The 19,695-nt window shown below is 35.0% G+C and overlaps 1 protein-coding gene across 5 annotated transcripts in view; it reads left to right on the top strand.

The window, feature by feature from the left end:
• LOC136822784 (neuron navigator 2-like) overlaps positions 1-19,695 on the top strand; it is a 72,155-nt gene that overhangs the window by 41,745 nt on the left and 10,715 nt on the right. For 2 of the 5 annotated variants that reach the window (XM_067079069.1, XM_067079067.1), the window contains 3 exons: positions 5,722-8,725; positions 11,881-12,396; positions 12,573-12,749. In XM_067079069.1, the coding sequence (XP_066935170.1) occupies positions 5,738-8,725; positions 11,881-12,396; positions 12,573-12,749 (3,681 nt within the window). In that variant the 5' untranslated portion in view covers positions 5,722-5,737. Of the gene's footprint in view, positions 1-2,866; positions 3,067-3,682; positions 3,996-5,721; positions 8,726-11,880; positions 12,397-12,572; positions 12,750-18,510; positions 19,085-19,695 lie in introns of those variants that run through there. The other 3 variants (XM_067079065.1, XM_067079066.1, XM_067079070.1) reach the window with 3 other exon arrangements.

Genomic DNA, 19,695 nt, shown 5'->3' with positions numbered 1-19,695 from the left:
AGGGGAGAATTACGCAGCTTCGACCAAAATATTTTCCTTATAAAATGATCGAATCAATTTATACATACTGTAGCTAAAAGAATTGAAATTTACATTATAAAACCAAAAATGATAAGCTTGTAAAACAAAGATAATTTTTCGTTATTTCTTGGACTAGAGTTTCTAATAAACAATATCATGAAGGCCTCTTCAGCCGGGTAGCGATGTTGGGTAATAGAACAAATTGGAGGAAAGGAAAAAATAGAGCTCAAAAGAAAAAAGAAGCGATGATAGTTCATGATATCAATGCTAGATCACAAATTTCATGAAGTCTTTCTTTTAAGAGCTTTATGAACTCGAAAGAATAAAGCATAAAATAATCCAAAAACATTATTGAAAAAAATACAATAGTTATACAAAACAGCTCCATCTAGGGATTGCCCCTGATATAATGATATATCTATCTAGCAAATAAAACAGTATAATAAAAGTGTATAATTTGAAATTTTTCTAAAAAAGATTAAACCCAAAAGGGTTTTTTTATGATTCACCTTCATTTATAACACCTGGGAAATTATAAAGACGTATTGCATGAAAAAAATCAGTATCATTCATGACTTAACTTGAAATAAAATTGAGAAGACTATAAAAAAAGACCAAAACCTTACAACTGATTTTTAATTAGTACTGATTCAGATTGTATAACTTGAAAGCTGGACTAGAAAATTATATTAATGCTCCATAGAGGACTAAATCCAATACATGTGTAACTCATTGTTTAAAAATTAAATACATTTACATATGGAAAAAATATTGGCAAAATAATCATTGTGCTCAGAAAAACTTGTGATAGAACAAGTGAAAATATGTGTCCAAGTAGAATTGTAGAATTTAAATAGAAGCACTTTTGGGGTCTTCTAGTCTGCTAGTTTGTTTACATTTGGTAATTTTGGCCCACGTGTTTCCTGGCTCTGATGACTTGTTTGGACCATATTTCCAGGGACAACATGGATACAAAACAAACATTCAAATAAATGCAGGTTCGAAAAATATTCTCCAGACTGATCAAATTTACATAATACGTGTATGGAAATCCACTTTTTCCAGAGAACATTTTCCAAGTATATATCCAATTTCAAAGGATATGTAGGCGGTGCTCAACCAGGTTTAACTGTTCATATCCACGGTTGTCCAGAAAACATTTACAAAATATCAACATCCACTGCATATATTTATTACTCCATTCTATTCTGTTTTGGTCAAGCTAAATAATGCACGTAATATAGTTTCTGCAGGTTTGATTTCCTCTGTTAGCATACTTTTCCCGTATGCCTTAACGTGAAGGTCAAAATGCAAAAATGTTGAGTCATTCTGAGTCAATCTTTGCTTCATTGCATCAGTGCTTGGATGGCCAATACTTAACTTTCCGTGGGCTGGTTTTTCTGGGAAGTGTTGTTATAAACATTATTTCATAGAGAAAATGACGATAACTAGCCTGAAAATATATAAAATGAAAATCTACTGTAAAACTAGGGCTTTTTTGTAAGCAATCTGTATGAATTACCCTAACACAGACTGTAAACTGGTAAAGTCCACCGATGAAATTATGTTTTGGCTGAAAAATTGTCAAAGCCTTGTGAGTCAATCCATTGACCGGTCAAAATCATGGCCCATCAATAGTCAGACTTTATAAATATCACATGTTGAAGTTATTTGAACTTTGCAATGTTTTGTTGTCGAAACTTGAAATTTCCAACTATAAAGTCAATGCTTTCCCTAGATAAAGCTAAAAGTACCACAGAGGAAATCAAGTATACTTACTGAGAATCTCAATTCCATTACCATAGAAGAGGAAGTTTTTCTAAGATTACACTATTTTTTTCATCTAAAAGTTGAAAAAAAAAACAACATTATCAACCGATATTGCCCATCTTAAATCAAAATGCCAAGAAGTTCTAGAGAGTGCCATGGAAAACTAAGGCATAGGTGGTCACAATCAACCTTCCTACTACCCATAAAAATTATGTCTGCAACACAAAAAATTCATTCAGAGCAATACAAGCCAGAAAGAAATTCGTCCTAATTTTTCAAAATTTCAAGCATGCCTCATGTCCGCCATCTTTACTCCCAGAATATAGAATGATTTTCCTCGATTTTCTCAGGGGAAACCCCCAGAAGATCAAAGATTCACACCCCAGTCTCTTTTTCACAAAGAACTCACTGGAAAGCTTTATTCAAGGACTTTTTTCTTGAACATTGGTTAACCTGTACGTAACGCCATTTTGTTTCGGCCTTCCTTCTTGCTCAACTATTCTACAGCCTCGCTTCTTCAAAGGGTGCCGAATTCAAAAGGAAAGAATAGGAAAACAGCGAGCGGCAGCGGCATTTCTTATCCTCTTTTTCCAAATCTCTGGTTACAGTACCTTACTGGTTGTAGATTAGATTTGTTTTACTAATTACAAACACAGGTAAACCCAAAGTAAACCCTCCTTTTCTGCCTATGATTCAAAAGCTTTGAATATCACAATATGATCTGCTTGTGTGATAGTTTGAAAACGATGATCCTTTAGGGGGTGTCAATAAAGGTTTTAAAATACTGTAGTTTAGTTCATGCATATATTTTCAAAATTGCTTGTCGTATGAATTGGACTAAATTGAATTTCGAAGCATGTATGTGAAATTATTCCTTTAAACTTTATTTGACATGACAGTTAATACTTTCTCAGGTAATCTTTCCGAACCTTTCAAAGAAATTATGAATGAATCATCTCTTTGTAACAGAAACACTTCATTATATACTCTTGTATGATCTTTTAAGGATGAACTACTGCTTTTGTCAGCAAATTTCAGCTTACTTGGATTTGATAATTCAAAAGAGGGTTGCTTTTACAATAAGTATTGGTAACACTTTAGCACTCTCATTTCTAACGTTCAGTCATTCATGCTAAATGGGAAACGCCCTTGAGTCAGTGGTTAGTAATCGACATTTCGAGCCTTTCTATACCACAACACGCGAGTCATTTGAGAAGATTTTGGGTGGCATCCTATTTCTAGGGCTTGTAATATGGTTGAAAAAGTTGTTAAAAGGTAGGTGATGAAAAAAGGATTTTGCCATGGATGTTTTTTCGCATAAATAGTGTCCAGCTGTTTCTTGTGACTTTAGAAACTGTGTAATCAATAGGGAGTCGCAACCCTGTAGACATTCATTTAAGGTAAGGGTTTGTCAACGCCAAACAAAGCCCTCAGCTTCGTTAAAAGGTTCCCAAACCTAAAAGTCTTGGTACGTGCAATCTCGACGTAGAATAATTGCAGTGTAGGATCTATATACATTGTATCAACTATTTAACGTTCAAGCAATTTTGTGGATGTAGAACAAATTGAGAAATCTCTTGTTTATAAAACAGAACCTTGGCATCGTTTCAATACATCATCTACCATCTTCCCCATGGAAAAATCAGGGGACTTTGCTAGATGCTGAATTTATAGGCCGTATCTCTCTTTCGTTTGGCCAACATACGCAAATAGGTCGGTATGGAAACATCAAAAGGATGGATCCTCTTAACTTTGAATTCTGTCATAAGAAGTTTGTGGTTTTGAACTTGTTCCTTTTTGTTGTTGCTTCTATTTCATCCAACGATGACTCGAGAAAGATATTTTCAGTGTTGTTTGTTTGTTTTGAAAGTGTATGATGCACTTCTAAGAGTACAGATTCATCATCAGCGACCGAGAAAGCTCCTTGAACTTTTTTTGAGAGGAGATTGTCATATGAGGGCTCTGATGTTGCTTTTGGCATAATAATATTGATGTATCTTCGTGTTCTTGTATAATACTATCTCATGATCATTATCTATGATGGTACAGTGTGACTTCTCTTTTGATATGATCGTTTAATTTGATGTGCTTCGAAGAATTAACCGAAGATTTTTTAATGGAAATGTTGATATAGTGGATTGTCATCTGAAACTAGAAATACTTCTTCCTCACTAGCGAGATATTCATGACGTCATCATGGGAAAGTAAATGACCTTTTAAAAATATCACGATTTCAAAACAAAGTTTGAACTTCAATCCATACAGTAAATCTTTTCCTTAATTTATATCAAAATCGTGAAATTTTAGTTTAATTTCGGTCCCCTCTCTAAAGAATGGTTAGATTTTAATAAGTGTGTAGTCCTATTATTTTCCGAGCTGATAGCATTGAGTTTAAATGAATGAAATGAAATTAGATGAATCTTCGACCTTTCTCAAGCTAAAAAAAGTGAAGCCTTAATTTTGCCCCGCATTTAGAAATTTTGTTTGAAAAACATACGGTAGCTTTCGGGACTTTGAAATCAATAGTTGATAGTCATTTAGCCTGAATATACTCAGCCTGTGAACCTTGTATTTTTCATTTTTCTTTGGATTGCTTGCATCGCTTTCAGTGAACTTCGACCACTTATTAATGATTACGCACAACTAAAAGTTAGCTGAGCCTTTGCTGGAGTTTACCATGGTCTTAGCGAAACTCTGTTTTTCAGGACTTTGTATTACTTTAGTCATTTTGTTTTATCTAAAACTTTGAGGTTGGATATACAGGCCATAATTAGTAAGATTTCGCTAATCGTTTCATTAAAGTGTTACAATTCTATATGTCTATAATCAAAGACTTTTTCTTCGTTTTTTCTTCATAAGGATGTTACTGTTAACTTGCTAATATCAATGTGAACAATTTACCTGTAGAAAGATATCCTTGCTTTTAAGACAAAAATTCCTGAGAATTTTACACTTTCAATCTGAACTTTTCATGATTTTCCGCCTGATATTCTAACGTTGGACTTAGATTTAACGTGTCATTGTTAAAACATTGCAATGTTTGAGGAATCAGAAAATTTTCTGTCCTTTGTGAGAATTTTATTTTTTGATTTTTTTTTGAAGCTTGAATAGAGTGAGGCAAGTTTTAGTTGCTAACATATACAATCAAGGTTGAAATTTTACTACTTTATTTTAGTTGACTAGGGCTTAGGCTTCATTACTTCGACGTAGTTATATCGATGCTAATGTTGAATGAAGGGTTTGTGATCCTGTAAAAAGGTTTAAAAACTGTAGGTCATTTGCGGGGGTCATTGAGGGGAATTGATCGTGGAATGTGTCAGGTTGAAAGACCTTTAATGGGAACACTTAAATATAGGATTTCACTTTGGTTATCTGTTGTGGTCACGATGGTCCTACATTGTTCTTTTATATTTGCTTGAAAAACGCTGTTTATATTTTACAGCTTGGTTAGACGTGCCAGATACTTTTCATGACTTAAAATCAGTAATCGAATCCGAGGCTTAGATTTATATCAGTTATTCTAATAAACTTTTTCCTCGCCTGATGTTCTATTCATAAACGAAAATCCTGGAAAATCTCGTTGATTTGGCTGTTTATTGACTTAAGGACTAAGAAATTTTCTCAATGGTCTTCTTTTTATTCATATCCTTATTAAATCTCGTATGGTCTTGATTTGTACAAACTGGGTGACCTATGCGTGACGTGATCTCTTTCAATGAAGGTCCAGAACGTTATGTTTACTGACCGATTAACAATTCATTGTTGACTTTAAATTTAGATCCATCTCCATTGACTAAAATCGCTAAACGGGGTGACGATTTAGGAGTTGATTACTATAACCATTTAAGAATTAGAAGTCCTGGGTATGTTGTTTGTTTATCGATTTAAGCCTTCATCATTTAATTATTTATTTGTTTACTTACGTTACAGGAGAGTCCGGCGAAGAATGAGTTCCCTCAAAAAGAAGGATTATTATCAATTCTGTTATGATGAAAACGAGATTGTATCTTCAAACGAGAATTCATTCGAAGAGGTCGACTCTGACGAGGAGGACGTTTTTACCGGTAGCCGAAAAGAAAACGAAACTGACGGAACCCGAACCGAGTTATCAAGTAAAGGTCACGGGCGTGGGCAAGAGGCTGGAGCAGCAACTCAATACCCGGACAGCAATATCGAAACACCTGACCATATCTGCGGTAGCCGAGACGAGGAAGTCCTAGATGACTTTATAGATGATATTTTCACATTTGACGACGAAGATTGCGCTATTACTGGTAACCAGGGCAACGGACCGCAATATACACCACGGAACCGATTAACGTTCGAACAAATGGAATTTCTTGATGATGATGAGCATACTGAAACCGATTTTGTTAAAAATAATGATATTGTTAGTAATAATGATGACAGTGATGTTTTTAGTTCAACTTCAACAGTAGATCAAATTGTTGGGTCACCTTCATCTGTGGAAAGTTTCCAACTCGATGGATATGTGATTGAAATCGATGAAGAATCAAATACGATTAATATCAATACAAGTCCTATACCTGAGAATCTAAACAGTGGTGCTAAAAACGGTTCGGTTTTTGCGTATAAAGAGACGAACTCAGAACCACTTTTTGAGGGATTGAATCCTAACAGATCTACGAATGGTGTATTGTTTTCTTATTTACCGCCCTCAGGACTTGATGAATATGAAGATGGAGATTTAAGTCATTTCTTATCTGTACCTTCTCCTCGGCAGGACGATGAATTATCATCCAGTGGTGTTTCATTAGACTCGTCTGGCAATTCACCAGCATCGTCTGCACCAAGCTTGAACACTGAAATTGATCGGTTGCGTAACTTTGAACAATCTTTAATTTGTGATTTGAATACACCAGCTTTTGAACGTAGTCGTTTTCGTCGAATTAGTGGTGCCTCGACTAATTCAGGATCGCTTCTTGGCAAATCTGCGAAATCCCTGGAGAGTTTGAAGAGTCGTTCATCTACACCTGACCATCGCTCTAAATCATCGAAGAAATTGAAAGAAACCACTTCCTCTATGTTTCGATTAAAACGATCCAGTTCGATGTCTTTATCGAAACAAAAACATCGATTATCGAAAAATCGCGATTCGATGACGGATCCATCGATATGGAATTCTGCTTCATCGAGCGAGTTAACGTTACAACAACCATCACCGTTTGTTCGCACGATTTTCCAATTTATTGAAACAGAGGATGACGAAATGTTCCCGAGTTCATCACACGAGGATTTAACTATGATTCCCATCTTTTCCATGCGTCATAAACTCTTTACCGATATCGGCAAAACTAATTCACTCTCACGCCGCCATAAACATAAAAACAATTTATCCTCTATTGTGAGGCAAATACAGCAAGATAGTCATGAACCGGTGCTCCTATCTACAGGTCGCCGCGTCTGCGAGACTGCTGAATTCCTAATCGCCGTTATCTCGTACTTAGATCGTATACGAAAAGCTAAGGAGATTGTCGAGGAGACAGGGATGTCAAGGTTACCTCAGCAACCCCATAGCAACCGATTCGAACGTTTATCTCTGCGTAAAAGTTACTTAATGCCTTTAACATTACACGAACGTTTCTCCAAAAAATACGATAACACGGTATTTAACGAAGATCTCATTCTAACTGAACTTGCTAGCCGTAAAGGTAGTAAACGAAACTCTACAAACGAAGATAGTTTATTAAACCGATCTAAGAGTCTACGAAATTTATCGTTTGGGTCATTACGACGCAAGGCTAAACCTAAGCACCAAGATTCGAAACGTGAGGAAGACCTTAGTACTAATTCTTCGACAGCTAATAACCAAAACCACATCAACTCAACAAAAGACAATATTTTACGAAATCATATAAACGATCATGAAAAAACTCATCTTTCGTGTTATTTTGATTCAAAAGTTGAAGGAGGAGAAGAGGCTCTTGTTGTTGATATAGAGCATGGAGTAGAAAAAAATCAAGCAGTTTTGAATGATAACAAAATGACAAAAATGGTTCAATCGGCTAAAGATGGAGGAATGAAAAAACAAGAAAATAATGGAGACTTGAATCAGTCGAACTCATCAGCTAAGCAGTCTAGCAAACAACAAAAGAAACTGCTAGAAGATGATAATGTTTGTAAAAATTGTTCTAATGCTTTATCCGTGGCAGAACAACAACAATTAAACAGTGAATTAACTGAGAAATCGTCTCAATCCACTATACGTTATTTAGCTGGAAAATTCAAGAAAATTAACAAACGAAGTAAAATACCTGATGTTGAGTATTGGACTGAACAAGCTCCGCAAGAGAACGTTGAACGGACACAACAACAATCGCCAGATGTTGATAAATTAAGACAGCAATTCGAAATTGTTAAAGGTGACATGGAGGAAAACAAAGACTTGCTTCAGGTAGTCGAAGATGTTAAAGTTGAGCGAAAGGAAGATGGAGGTAAAAAGAAATCAAGCGGATTGAGGCGCTCGCTTAGCTGGAGGTTACGAAAAGATAAAGGTAAAAATGAGCTGAATGATGATCAATCACCTAAAATTAAAGAAAAGACTGAAAAACCGAACAAGTTTTCTTCAATTCGATCTATGTTTGAGCCGCTTAGTCCGTCCGAGAAAAAGAAGTTTAGCGTCCAACAAGGCGATCAACAAAAGACGCCCATACGACGTCGCTCGACCAATAGTAAAGGCCCGCACAATAGATCAAAAACAGACAGTGTTGTATCGTTGAGGTATTCAAAAATCGATGACGATGGAGTACATTTGAGCCCTAATACGGCGAATTCTCCTCTCTCAACACCCTCCTCCCCGGAGATGTTGAACAGTAGTGGTGGTTTGTCAAGTGAAGTGTACAGTAGCAGTGATTCGTCCCCTGTCAGCCCTCCTGATGGTCGGAAGAAAAGTTTTATGACCAGGATAACACAGGTAAATTATGCATTTTTAACTTTATTCGTTTTTGTTTTTCACATCTTTTTATGACTGAGGAAACACTTTGCATCTATTCTCTATGACAAAGGTTGTTGTTTGGAATCATTTGATGGATTTTGTAGCATTTAAATCTTTCTCTAATTCGAATCTCTAAGTTATTTCGAACTCAGATTTCCCATTCGAATTGGCGGCGAGTTTGTAAGTCCTTAAACTTGACCGTAAGCTTGATCAAGGCCAAGAAACCCTGTCTTAACGTCGAGGAGCATGTTTAGGCGAGGTTTTAACCTTAAAAAATATCAACTTTTTAAAGAGTGCTGTCAGCTGATAGCGTAACATACAATAAATGTTATGTAATTGGCAGACTTATGATTATTTTATGATTATGATTATAAGGTTATCAACCAGTATTAGCTTTTTCGCCAATATTATCTACTGTATATGTCTTTGTGGGAAAAGTTTATGAGTTTGTTGAAAGCTTTTCAAGTATTATTGCCTCAAATATTTTTTCATAATTTTTGGTATGTTTATTCAAACCAGATAATCATTGAAATTTTAAGAGACCACTTGATTGAAATACCTTTCATTCATTTCGGTTCCTTGATATTGAGAATTGAAGGCCAATCAATACTTCTTTCAAGTCTGCTTTAAGTAAGAAAACTCTAGAAAAAAATAAAAACTTTCAGCTTTTTCACCGAGAATTATTGAAAAACTACAGCTTTGCACCGTAAATTCAATAAAATATCACACTGAATTTCTGAATAGATGATGACATTGTAATTCACCAATTTTGTCAGTTGTAAACTTGAATTTAGTCTTCTCTGGGTTTGCTTTGTATAAAAAGGAGCAAACGAAATTGAACAACAAAATGTGAATGAACTCAGTCCCTTAGCTCGCTTTTGATATTAAGAAATGCCTATAAATTTCATATGACTATTTTAAGATTTTTGCCTAGATTTTTGTTATAGACCTCGAGATGTTCAAAAGATTACATCATTTTTCTTTGGAAGAATCGAGTCCAATATAGAACTCCCTCACCACCTGGTGCTCTTGATATTGATGGCACAACTTGGTCATTTAAAAAGTGATTTTCAAAAATAAGTTTTGAGGTTGTGAATATCGTTTTGCAGTAATTAGATTTCGAAATAGGTTCTCTTTTTGCTAGCCTATACTAGACGTCACCCGCGTTTTTTTACGCAATTAGCGAGATGAAAAATCTCGGTTTTTAGTGAGGTGCTCGCTATCTTTTTGCCAGCATTCTTTGTTTTCACCATTAAAAACCGAAAAGCTTTTATAAAAGGGTATTGAAGATTTCTTGGGCTGAAAAGCTGTTCTAAATACAAAATATTCCTGGGAATCGAATTACCTGTAATTACAGTCAAAGATGTTTATTTAGTGTTTTTAGAATCACATTCAGGGGTTCCAAGGAAGAAATTTCCATTCCATTCAAATTCCAAAACATAAATAATTAAATCTTTTTTGTCCAAAAACTTCTGAGACTCCTCTGTAGCTAGCACTGGAGTCTCAAGCATCACATTCCAAAAAAGATATATTGGCAACATTAGCAATTTCAATGACGTTTAGCTCGTATTAGTGGTTTTCCAACACATCCGGTTAACCCTGTTTCTATCAGCAAATCTAAAATCTATTGGTCGGAAATTAGCAATGTTGATTACTTGGCATGCGTCGATGTTTATCGTGTCATTTAAACTTTAAGACTACACAATTTCCTTTGACTTGTGGTATCTTAACTTGCAAAAACATGATACAACCAAAGCCAACTTCGTGGAAAAGGAGGATCTGGAGTTGACAGAAGTTTTACATCTCACTTTCTCAGTGTTTTTGAATTTAAATTGCTGCCAACTTTGTTTAAAATCCCTCTTCCTTCTACCGGAGACCTGGCGATTGGTCTATTTCAATTCAAATTTTTGAAAGTTTTATACCGTCTCTCCTCAACAATAAACTGCAGATTCCAATGAGAGTTCTTAGCTTCAGAAGTTATAGTGTGACATTACCTCACCTGGCTCTGATTCGGCTTTAGAGGTACACTTTTTTTATAAGAACAAACTATATAAGAACATAAGGCTTCGATGGTCAAAATGTTAAGAACAAGTTAAGAACATTTTAAGGCTTGGTGGACTCTAGAACACCGATTTCTTAGGAAATTGCACAAAAATACTCACAAACTGGTAAAAATAAGAACATGATTGAGAACATTTTTAGGCTTAGATCTCAAAAAGTTAAGAACATTCGAAGGCTTCAAAAATTTTGGATGTTCTTATAAAAAACTTGTAGCTAATAAGATAAGAATCAAAGAAAAAACCTTCAGGAAGGATAATTAATATTTTCCAGCTTGGGGGGGGGGTGAGATATTGACATCCTGGGGGGGTGAGATATTGACATCCTGGGGTATTTGTCAGTTACAGAAAAGTAGGAAGTAAAATCTTCAAATTTCAAAGCCTTATCCATAACTCATAACTACAGGCTTAACAAAAATAAAATTCTAATATCCTTTACAAGGTTTTGATGGCGCCAAACGTATGAAATATAGGATATTGTTGTTTCCTTAGATCGGACGAAAGTATCAAAATGCAAAAAAAGAAAAGAAAAAATTTTCTGATAGTTTATCCTGAACATGAAATTAGTATCGGAAGTAATAATAACCTGGCAATTAATTATGTCCTAAAGAAAACAATAGAATAGTCATCAAGATTTTCTTTTGATTTGACAAACCTGGAGCATTCTTATTACAACAAAAAAGTTTTTTGTCTGAATTTTGTTTTGGTGTTAATAATTTTTCCAAGTTGCATTTTTTGTGGTTTTTTGCTTATTTTGATTTTTTGTGCCAAATTTGTGTTCGTTGCCTTGGGATTTCTCAAGCTTCAATATAATCTAGTGTTAAACGTTGCAGCTCGCTTGAAATAGTGCAGAAGAACAAATTTTTATGATAGAGGATATGCCATTGGTAAGGATTCCAACTGCCACAAAGTTGTTAAAGATTTAACATTAGATGAACGTCGAAACAACGTTGTATAAAAGCTATGATAGACAACGATAATGTGAATCATAACTAAGTTCCACTTTACTTCATATTTACCTATTTCCGTAAGCTAAAAGCAACTTATAACCGAAACATCCATTTTTGTTTATTATAGGACACTCAAGTCGAATCAAGACAGCAGAGCAGCGAGCGCATTATTGTTGATGTTCCGCTTCACCTGATACCACCTGAAATCGCCGTTCGCTCCCCTAAATCAAGTCCCAAAACATCCCGTCGTATCATAGCAGCAAAAGCTCGTCCCCAATCCCCTGCATCGCCTCTCTCCTCCTCACCTGAAACTCGGACTAGACTCTCCACCTTTGCGCACAAAAAGACATCTATAACAATCCCTAGCATTGAAAATCATAACCAACACACCTCTACGAAGAAGCTCTCAGAATCTCCTCTCTCCTCCCCTGAGACTCGAACAAGGCTCTCCACCGTTATAAGACGACCAACTGCGTCTTCAAGCACACAAAATGAAGAACCGAAGTTCGTTACTGCGAAAGAGATCAATAACAACCTTTTTGATCGAATGGACAATAGAAAGAGACAAGAAAACGAGGATACTGCGCATGCACCAGTTATCAAGCCAACGCCCATTAGACCATCTACTATTGGAGTAGTCAAGGTAACAGGAACTTTTGTTTCTGACGAGACTCTTTGAAATACAGACAATTGCACTTCAACAACTTAAGTTCGTCATACTAAAAAAAGCTCAATAATAACCTCGAAATCTAAAATTTGCCTCTTGAAGTAATGGTTCTCAATTTTGTTGATCTACATTTTCATATTTTCGCTTTCTAGCCTAAACAAAATGGCAGCAATGTTGCTATGGTTTCACCTATCATGAAAAGTGACATGGTCCAAACGATGGCAAGCACGTCACCCTTGACAACCCCGTCGACGACCGACAACATCCATGAGAATTCGTCATCTTTGAGAATAAGCCCGACATCAAAATCCGTCAGACGTCGACAGACTGTAAGTCTTCATTCCTTTACTCTATTTACTTTACTCTCTGTGTAGGTTGCAAGTAAATTCTCTGGTACGATTTTGTCTAGCTTTTACAGTTAGGTTTTTAAGGAAATTTGTCAACTTAAGAATGTATTGTCAGTAAAGTGAAGACAGACAAAAAGGAAAGTTTATATAAATGAGTTGGTTAGCATGAGAGGTATCAAAAGTTCTTTAAAACGAAATCGTTACATTGCATTCCAATCATCTACCTAAACATCTTCTATCCTTTTAATAGAGACATCGACCTGGTTACTAAGGGACGTATTGAGGTGACCTAACCCTACTAGATCCAGGGGAAGTGCATTTTTTGCATCACGTCACGTCTAGAAAAATAATCAATGCCGAATATTAAGACCCTTGCTATAGATCCTCTTCTTCCAAATAAGTATGCTTTAATAATAACCTCTGATAACACTACTCCAAGCTTAGCTCTGGAGTACATTCACAGTCATAATTCTAGGATGAATATTCTAAAAGAGATAACAATAGTGATATACCGTTTATAATTTAATTGTATCATACGATCATTGTATCCAAAGAGGGTCTTAGTGATACAATGAATGTTTGCAACGGAAGTTTCCGAAAATCAGATTACTACTACATAAAGCCTGGTCAAAATTAAATTACTATTTTTAACATTTATATTAGGACAGATAGTTTGTTATAACCCTTTCCAGATTAAAAGAGATGTACCATTTATATCATGTAATACTTCTCATTGATGCTAAACCATTATCCCGAAGATAATCAAACCAAAACATCAGCACTTTTTTTGAGGACATAAAATTCTCTCGGTGTACTAACTGAAAAAAAACTACAGTGAGTGAAAAATTCGTTGATATACCTTCAAGCCAGTATAGTAACGTGATGTTTGGCAGTTGATTAGATACCTCCTTTTGATTCCCAATACGCCGAATTATTTTGAACAAAACATTCAGTCCATATTAACCAATCAACACAACGTTCGTCCAATGTTCCTCGGATCCTTATTTCGCCATTATATGAATAGATCTTTTCATAAATTACGTTACAAACATCAATTGCCTCGCTTTGAAATTATTGCCATGGTGATTAGCTCCCAGCGGATTTTATTATAAACTTCTTTCTATTCATAAAAAAATCATCTAATGTCTCAATGGACATAATCACCATGGTGATTGTTTGAATACGAGGCAAGTGATGTTCGTGGCGTAATTTATGAAAATGTCTATGAGTATCCTCTGAGGCCTAAACGATAACTGTTTGATCTTCTTATAAGAATCCATCATTATATTCACCAGTGGTCGATATGCTTATAAAAAGCAGAAAATATTTTTTTTAAAGCGAGCGCTGAGCGCGTCTTACATATTCTCTCTATTTAAAAAGGTTCCATCTCACGCTGATGTTTTGAAGTCCGTTGACAAAGATTCAAATAATTGGATTGCGTTTGAACAATACACTTCCATTTATCCCAATTTTCCTTACCTTGTTGCATCTACATACTCTCTCTATCTCTTTTATATTCCCTCTTTTTTTGTCTTTATTCTTATTTTATCCTAATCCTCTATAGATCGAGATAGATGGGCTTATAAAGAATAGAAATCGTTTAATTATATACTCAGCTATGCGTTTTTAGTTTGTGTTGATGGAGGTTGCTGGTTGTATGCCTTCCGTTCTGTCTATACGTTTGATGTTTTCTTTTTGGTGAAAATCTTCTTTTTCTTTACCTTGCTTGTCTAATTGGCTTTTGATATTTTAATTTTGCTGTTTGGTTACAGTTGAAGCTCTCCAATACGATTTTCAAAGGGGAATTGGATTTTCATCGAATAGTAGAGCGTCGAATTAGAAAGCGTCAATTGTATATCTTTCTTGTGCTTTTTTCGCGTTCGTGATAATGCTCTTTGAGGCATTTCATATTTCTGTTTGCCCATTTTTCGTATGCCTTTTTAATGACCTTATCCTAAAAAAGGATTACAAGTTCTTGTGGGTTAATGGAGTATGTGCCTTTTGACTTGCACCGGTACCCTTAGAGTAACTGGAAAGTGTCACCTTCTTTGTTGAATCCCGGGGGGGGGCGGACAGTCAGGCAAATGACCGACGGGTATGTGCGGCGGTTAAGGGTATGTTTTTCAAAATATCAGAAATATACTGTAAGGGTGGACTTTTGATAAATGCACTGTATGGGTAGAAATTTCAGCAAATCTAGGAACAATTGCAAATTTTTGCTCGAAAATCTTGATTTTTTTGCTCTAAAAGAGTTTAAAATTTGAAAAAATCCACTGTAAGGGTATGAATTTCACCGATTTTTTCTGCACTGTAAGGGTGCGATTCTAACAGCCAATATACCGCCAGTTGGTAAACCCACTGCCCCCGGGTGTTGGATTTACTAATCCTTATCAAGAATGCCTGCTTGCGGGCTACAATTCGATACTTCCAAAGATGTGCTGTAAATAAGTTGTACATCCCTTGGACCAATCTACTTTCAAAATCTTGAGCAGAGAAATTTTCTAGGTGACCTCCAAATTCCAACCTTGAATTCCAACCTTCATCACGACCATTGGAGCATTTTTCTGTGTTTCTAATGGAATTTTAAAGTGATGTGATATTAAGTTTTTAATAGAGTTTTGATAGTTGATTGGATTTTCATGCCATACAAGAGAACCATTTAATCAATATTGGAGACCGTTAGCTTTTTACAATGATATGTGATCGACTTATCTCTCTAGATTCTATTGTTTTTATTTGAACTCTTAATTTTGATGCAACACTGGGATTGTTCTTGTACTCTCTATAGCTCATAGTTACTACCAGTACACAGGGAATGTGTAACTTTTAGGTGCCGGTTTTCGCTCAAGGTTGATCAAGATTAATTCTGAATTAGATGCTCTTTGTCTTTGCCCATTGATTTAGTTATTATATTTTTAGTCTAAATGCTCAAGCAAAATAATGGCAAATCAAGTTTTTGTTGAAAGTCCAGTGAAAATATTATCATTATTTTTGTTTAAAAGTTTCACGAGAAAGTTTTAGGATTTCTTGGTCCTGTAGTCTTTGGTCATTGAAGTGCTGATTTGTCTTATCAATGAATGCTAATTTGCATATTTTTTTGCCTCAAACAAAAGCTCCTAATGCAGGACGGGAGTATTTTAAGAAGTATTTTTAAGTATTAATTATTATTGATATTGATTGGAAATTTCTAGCATCTAATGGTATTTTTGGCTCGATCCTCCGTCCGATAAATTATTATTGATAGGTAGGGTGTGACCGACACTGCATTTATTTTACGATGTTTTTATTACACAAAATCGTGTCAAGGAAATTTGCTACAATATAATTCTTATCTCAATATCTGTAGTATCTTGAGACTTCCTATGGTATTTTTGCGTGAGTATATTACATCATTTTGAACAGGATATCAAAGGGCAAGTGACGTAGCCACCCTTCAATGACCTGTTTTCTTTAATCAGAGGTATTGAATGGTAGATAATGGGAAGGTCCAGTTAAGTGAGAGTGAGGGAGGAGAGTTATAATCTCCATATAAGGGATATTATGTGTAAAATCTAGAAATCTTCCCTTTTGTATTTTTTGAACTCCTTTTTCCATTCTATGAGGTTCAGATAACTTGTATCACTTTATTTATTTTTGAGGCATTAGGATAAGTTGCCATTTTGAAACATGAGGACCGTAGCATGTAGGACTCCTTTCCTCAAATTGTGGTAGGATTTCGTATGATAGAAGTATGAGATTCATCGAAAAATGTGGAATCCAATATATCTTATTTTAACAAGTTTTGGATTAGCTTGGATTGGCTTTTTTGACAACTTCTTAGTATGTTTTGGTTTGATTTGTAAAATGGTCATTTGGATTGTCCGTTTTTGTCTGAAATTGTATTCCATGATCTTTCCAAGAGATTCGATTCTACACTGGTTATAGATTTTATCGGCTTGGTTACACCGGGTCATACCAAAGACCTTAAAGGGATAATCAGATGGTCTGAGATATTTCGCCTGCAGATAGTTTCTAGGATTTTAGGAAAAACCTTTAAATTTTTCGGTGTACTTATTTTCCTAACTCAAGTTATGCCACTTTGAAATCTCGAAAAATGGGACTTTTCAGGGACTTTTCACACTTTTTTCTATTGTTTTCAAGCAAAGGTTCAAAATTTCAAAGTGGCATAACTTGAGTTAGGAAAATAAGTACACCGAAAAATTTAGAGGTTTTTCCTAAAATCCTAGAAGCTATCTGCAGGCAAAATATCTCAGACCATCTGATTATCCCTTTAAACATGGTAATTCATGCCTCTCTGCTTGAGCAACTAAAGAGAAGGGTCAAGGTTACTTGATTTGATAAAAAGGAGAAGCACGCCATCCTTTCTTTTGGAAGATAGCTAAAGAGAGGCTTAACTTAGGGGAGAATCTACCAGCAGTCGGCTTCTAGGACTAGTAAAATCATGGTATTAATTGCATATGATCAGATGTAAGCTTGACCCACTTTCCTGTTTTAAAACTAATATCAAGATTGCATATTACGGTGGAATTTTATCTTGCTGAATTATCACTAAATTTTGACAAGTTCTTTTTCGAAGCATATATGTTAAGAAATCATGCCTCTCTCTTTCTTGAATAGCATTGCATCTTTTTTTCTTCGATAAGAGTTTTTTGTTTAAAAATGAGCGCCATGTTATCAAAGCTATAACAATATTGAGAATTTTCAGAACACAGAGAAATGTTTTTATCCTCACAAACTCCTGTATGTACATAGAACATTTTTATCATTGTACGTTCTGACTGATTTATCCTGTGACTGCTTGATACCTGCATAGTTTATATCCTAAAGGGTTTTTATATCATACTTAATTCGTCGCTTTTTTGTTAGAACTTAATGTATACATGAGGGATAATCAGGAAAGCTTTGTTTCTCCCTAGCAAGGACAGTTCGATCGTGAACACCTTATTTTTTAGATGACCTAGCTGGCGTAACTGTTTGATTTAAAATATTAACAAATTCAGACTGATAGAATATTTTGAAAATTCTGTATCTTAAGTACAGGGATTGCTTTAAAAAAGTTGCAGAAAAGCTTGTAGCTCTTGTTACCTGCCTGACAAGGACTTTTCTTCGTATGGCTTTAGAATTTAAAACTTTAATATTACTACATTTACAGGCTGAAGAACTATTTTACAGGGTAAAGGACAATAGTAGAATAACTTAAGAATGCTGCATTAGATTCTTATAAGATTAAGAAAGCTAATTTGATTGCTATGTTATTTCTCCATATTTTGTTTTTAATTTGTGTGTTTGAATTTACTGACCATTTAATAGACTTGATAAAATACCATTTTCTGTTGAATTGAATCTAGATCTATGTTATATGTATATACTTTAAAAGAATTCATGATTTTTGTTGCATAGACAAGAGGCCAATTACTAGAAAATATGTGAAAAATGAGAGTTTAGGACTGTATGACGGATTAATATATGCTGTTCAGCGCTGTCTGAATAGAGCGTATTTGTAATAACTCCACACAGTGACATAGAGTGACAAAATTGATGGGCTGCCGAGATTTTTTTGATATTTCATTTCGTTTGCTTCGTCATACTATCACATTGTTATAAATTTTCAAAGGAAATTCATTTTTTCGAAAAAATGTTTTTAAATTCGCCAATTAGAAAGATTGAATAAACAGGAATGAAGTTTGTTGGGAGTAAATGAGGATTGACAAAAAAATTGATAAAAAGTTGACGGGTTTTTTGTGAAAATCTTTTGAAATTTCTGCAGTATTTTATTTATGATTAACAGAATGAAAGAATAATTTGAATATTGACTCATAGAAGGACAAAGAAAAAAGACTAAAAAGCCGAAAGCTGAAAAATCATGTAAAAACAAGTTTTATTATAACTCCTGACAAAGAAAAAGACTTTTCAAAACCATGGTTGGTAGAGGAAAATGGAAAGTTATTAATGGTAAATTGAGTAACACAGAATTGACCAATCAGAGCTCATCATCTACCCCAACATCAAGGTTCTCACAAGATAATGCTCTCAAATATGGTAGCCTGGATCGCAGAATATTATCAAAACATAGACATTCACAGGCTAGTTTAAGTCGAACGAACAGTTGTGAGAATGTGGATGATTTATCTGCTTCAACACAATCCCTTAAACGGACATCCCCTGTTCAATTATCGTCGCTGAACAGGATTGGAAGTATGCGTGAGTCTAGGAGAAGTCATACAGACATCAATAATAACAATGATGAGGGGCCAGGCTCAAGACGGGGGTCAACCTCAGATGTTTCTTCGGCTGTCAATAGAAATACAACGAACAAGGTAAGAAAATTTATTTATTTTGTTTATTGCCAGACTCAAAACATTTAAATGTTAGTTGGAACCAAAATAAGCAATCAAGGGAAAATAATTTGAGACAGAAACGTTTTATTTCAGCTTTTCTTATGTTCAAGACATTGGCTCTTCATTATCTTAGCCTTAAACTTTCATTTCCTTCTACAAAGAGAGAGTGCTTTACCAATATCATTTTTACCAGTTATTTTTAGTCTCTATTATAACAGGTAAATTGGTTTTAATTACCCCTTCCACTCGTGATTATCAATGCTTAATTCGGTTTCGATTAACATTCGCACGCCTCTCTTTTCTTTTTAATCAAACATCTGGCATTCTTGTTCAAGTTCTTATCTTCAGCAATTGTAAAAACAGCTAATGAGAACAAAGCTTTAAAAGCTGCTTCACTCGACAATCATGAAATTCAATAAAGAATTCACCGTGACTTTTCGGAGTTTTACAAAAAAATGGTAGATTTTCATCGTGAATTCACCTACAAAGTCAGAGTAATCGTTTTGCTACTTTCCTGTGACTTCAAGGATTGGAGAGTTTTTCGATAACCTTTTATACCACTTCACTAAGTAGATACCAAACCAAGGGGA

Source organism: Clytia hemisphaerica, unplaced genomic scaffold (assembly GCF_902728285.1).
Source record: "Clytia hemisphaerica strain Z4C2 unplaced genomic scaffold, Clytia hemisphaerica genome assembly, whole genome shotgun sequence".
Classification (NCBI taxonomy): domain Eukaryota; kingdom Metazoa; phylum Cnidaria; class Hydrozoa; order Leptothecata; family Clytiidae; genus Clytia; species Clytia hemisphaerica.
This window is presented reverse-complemented; position numbering and strand designations above follow the sequence as displayed.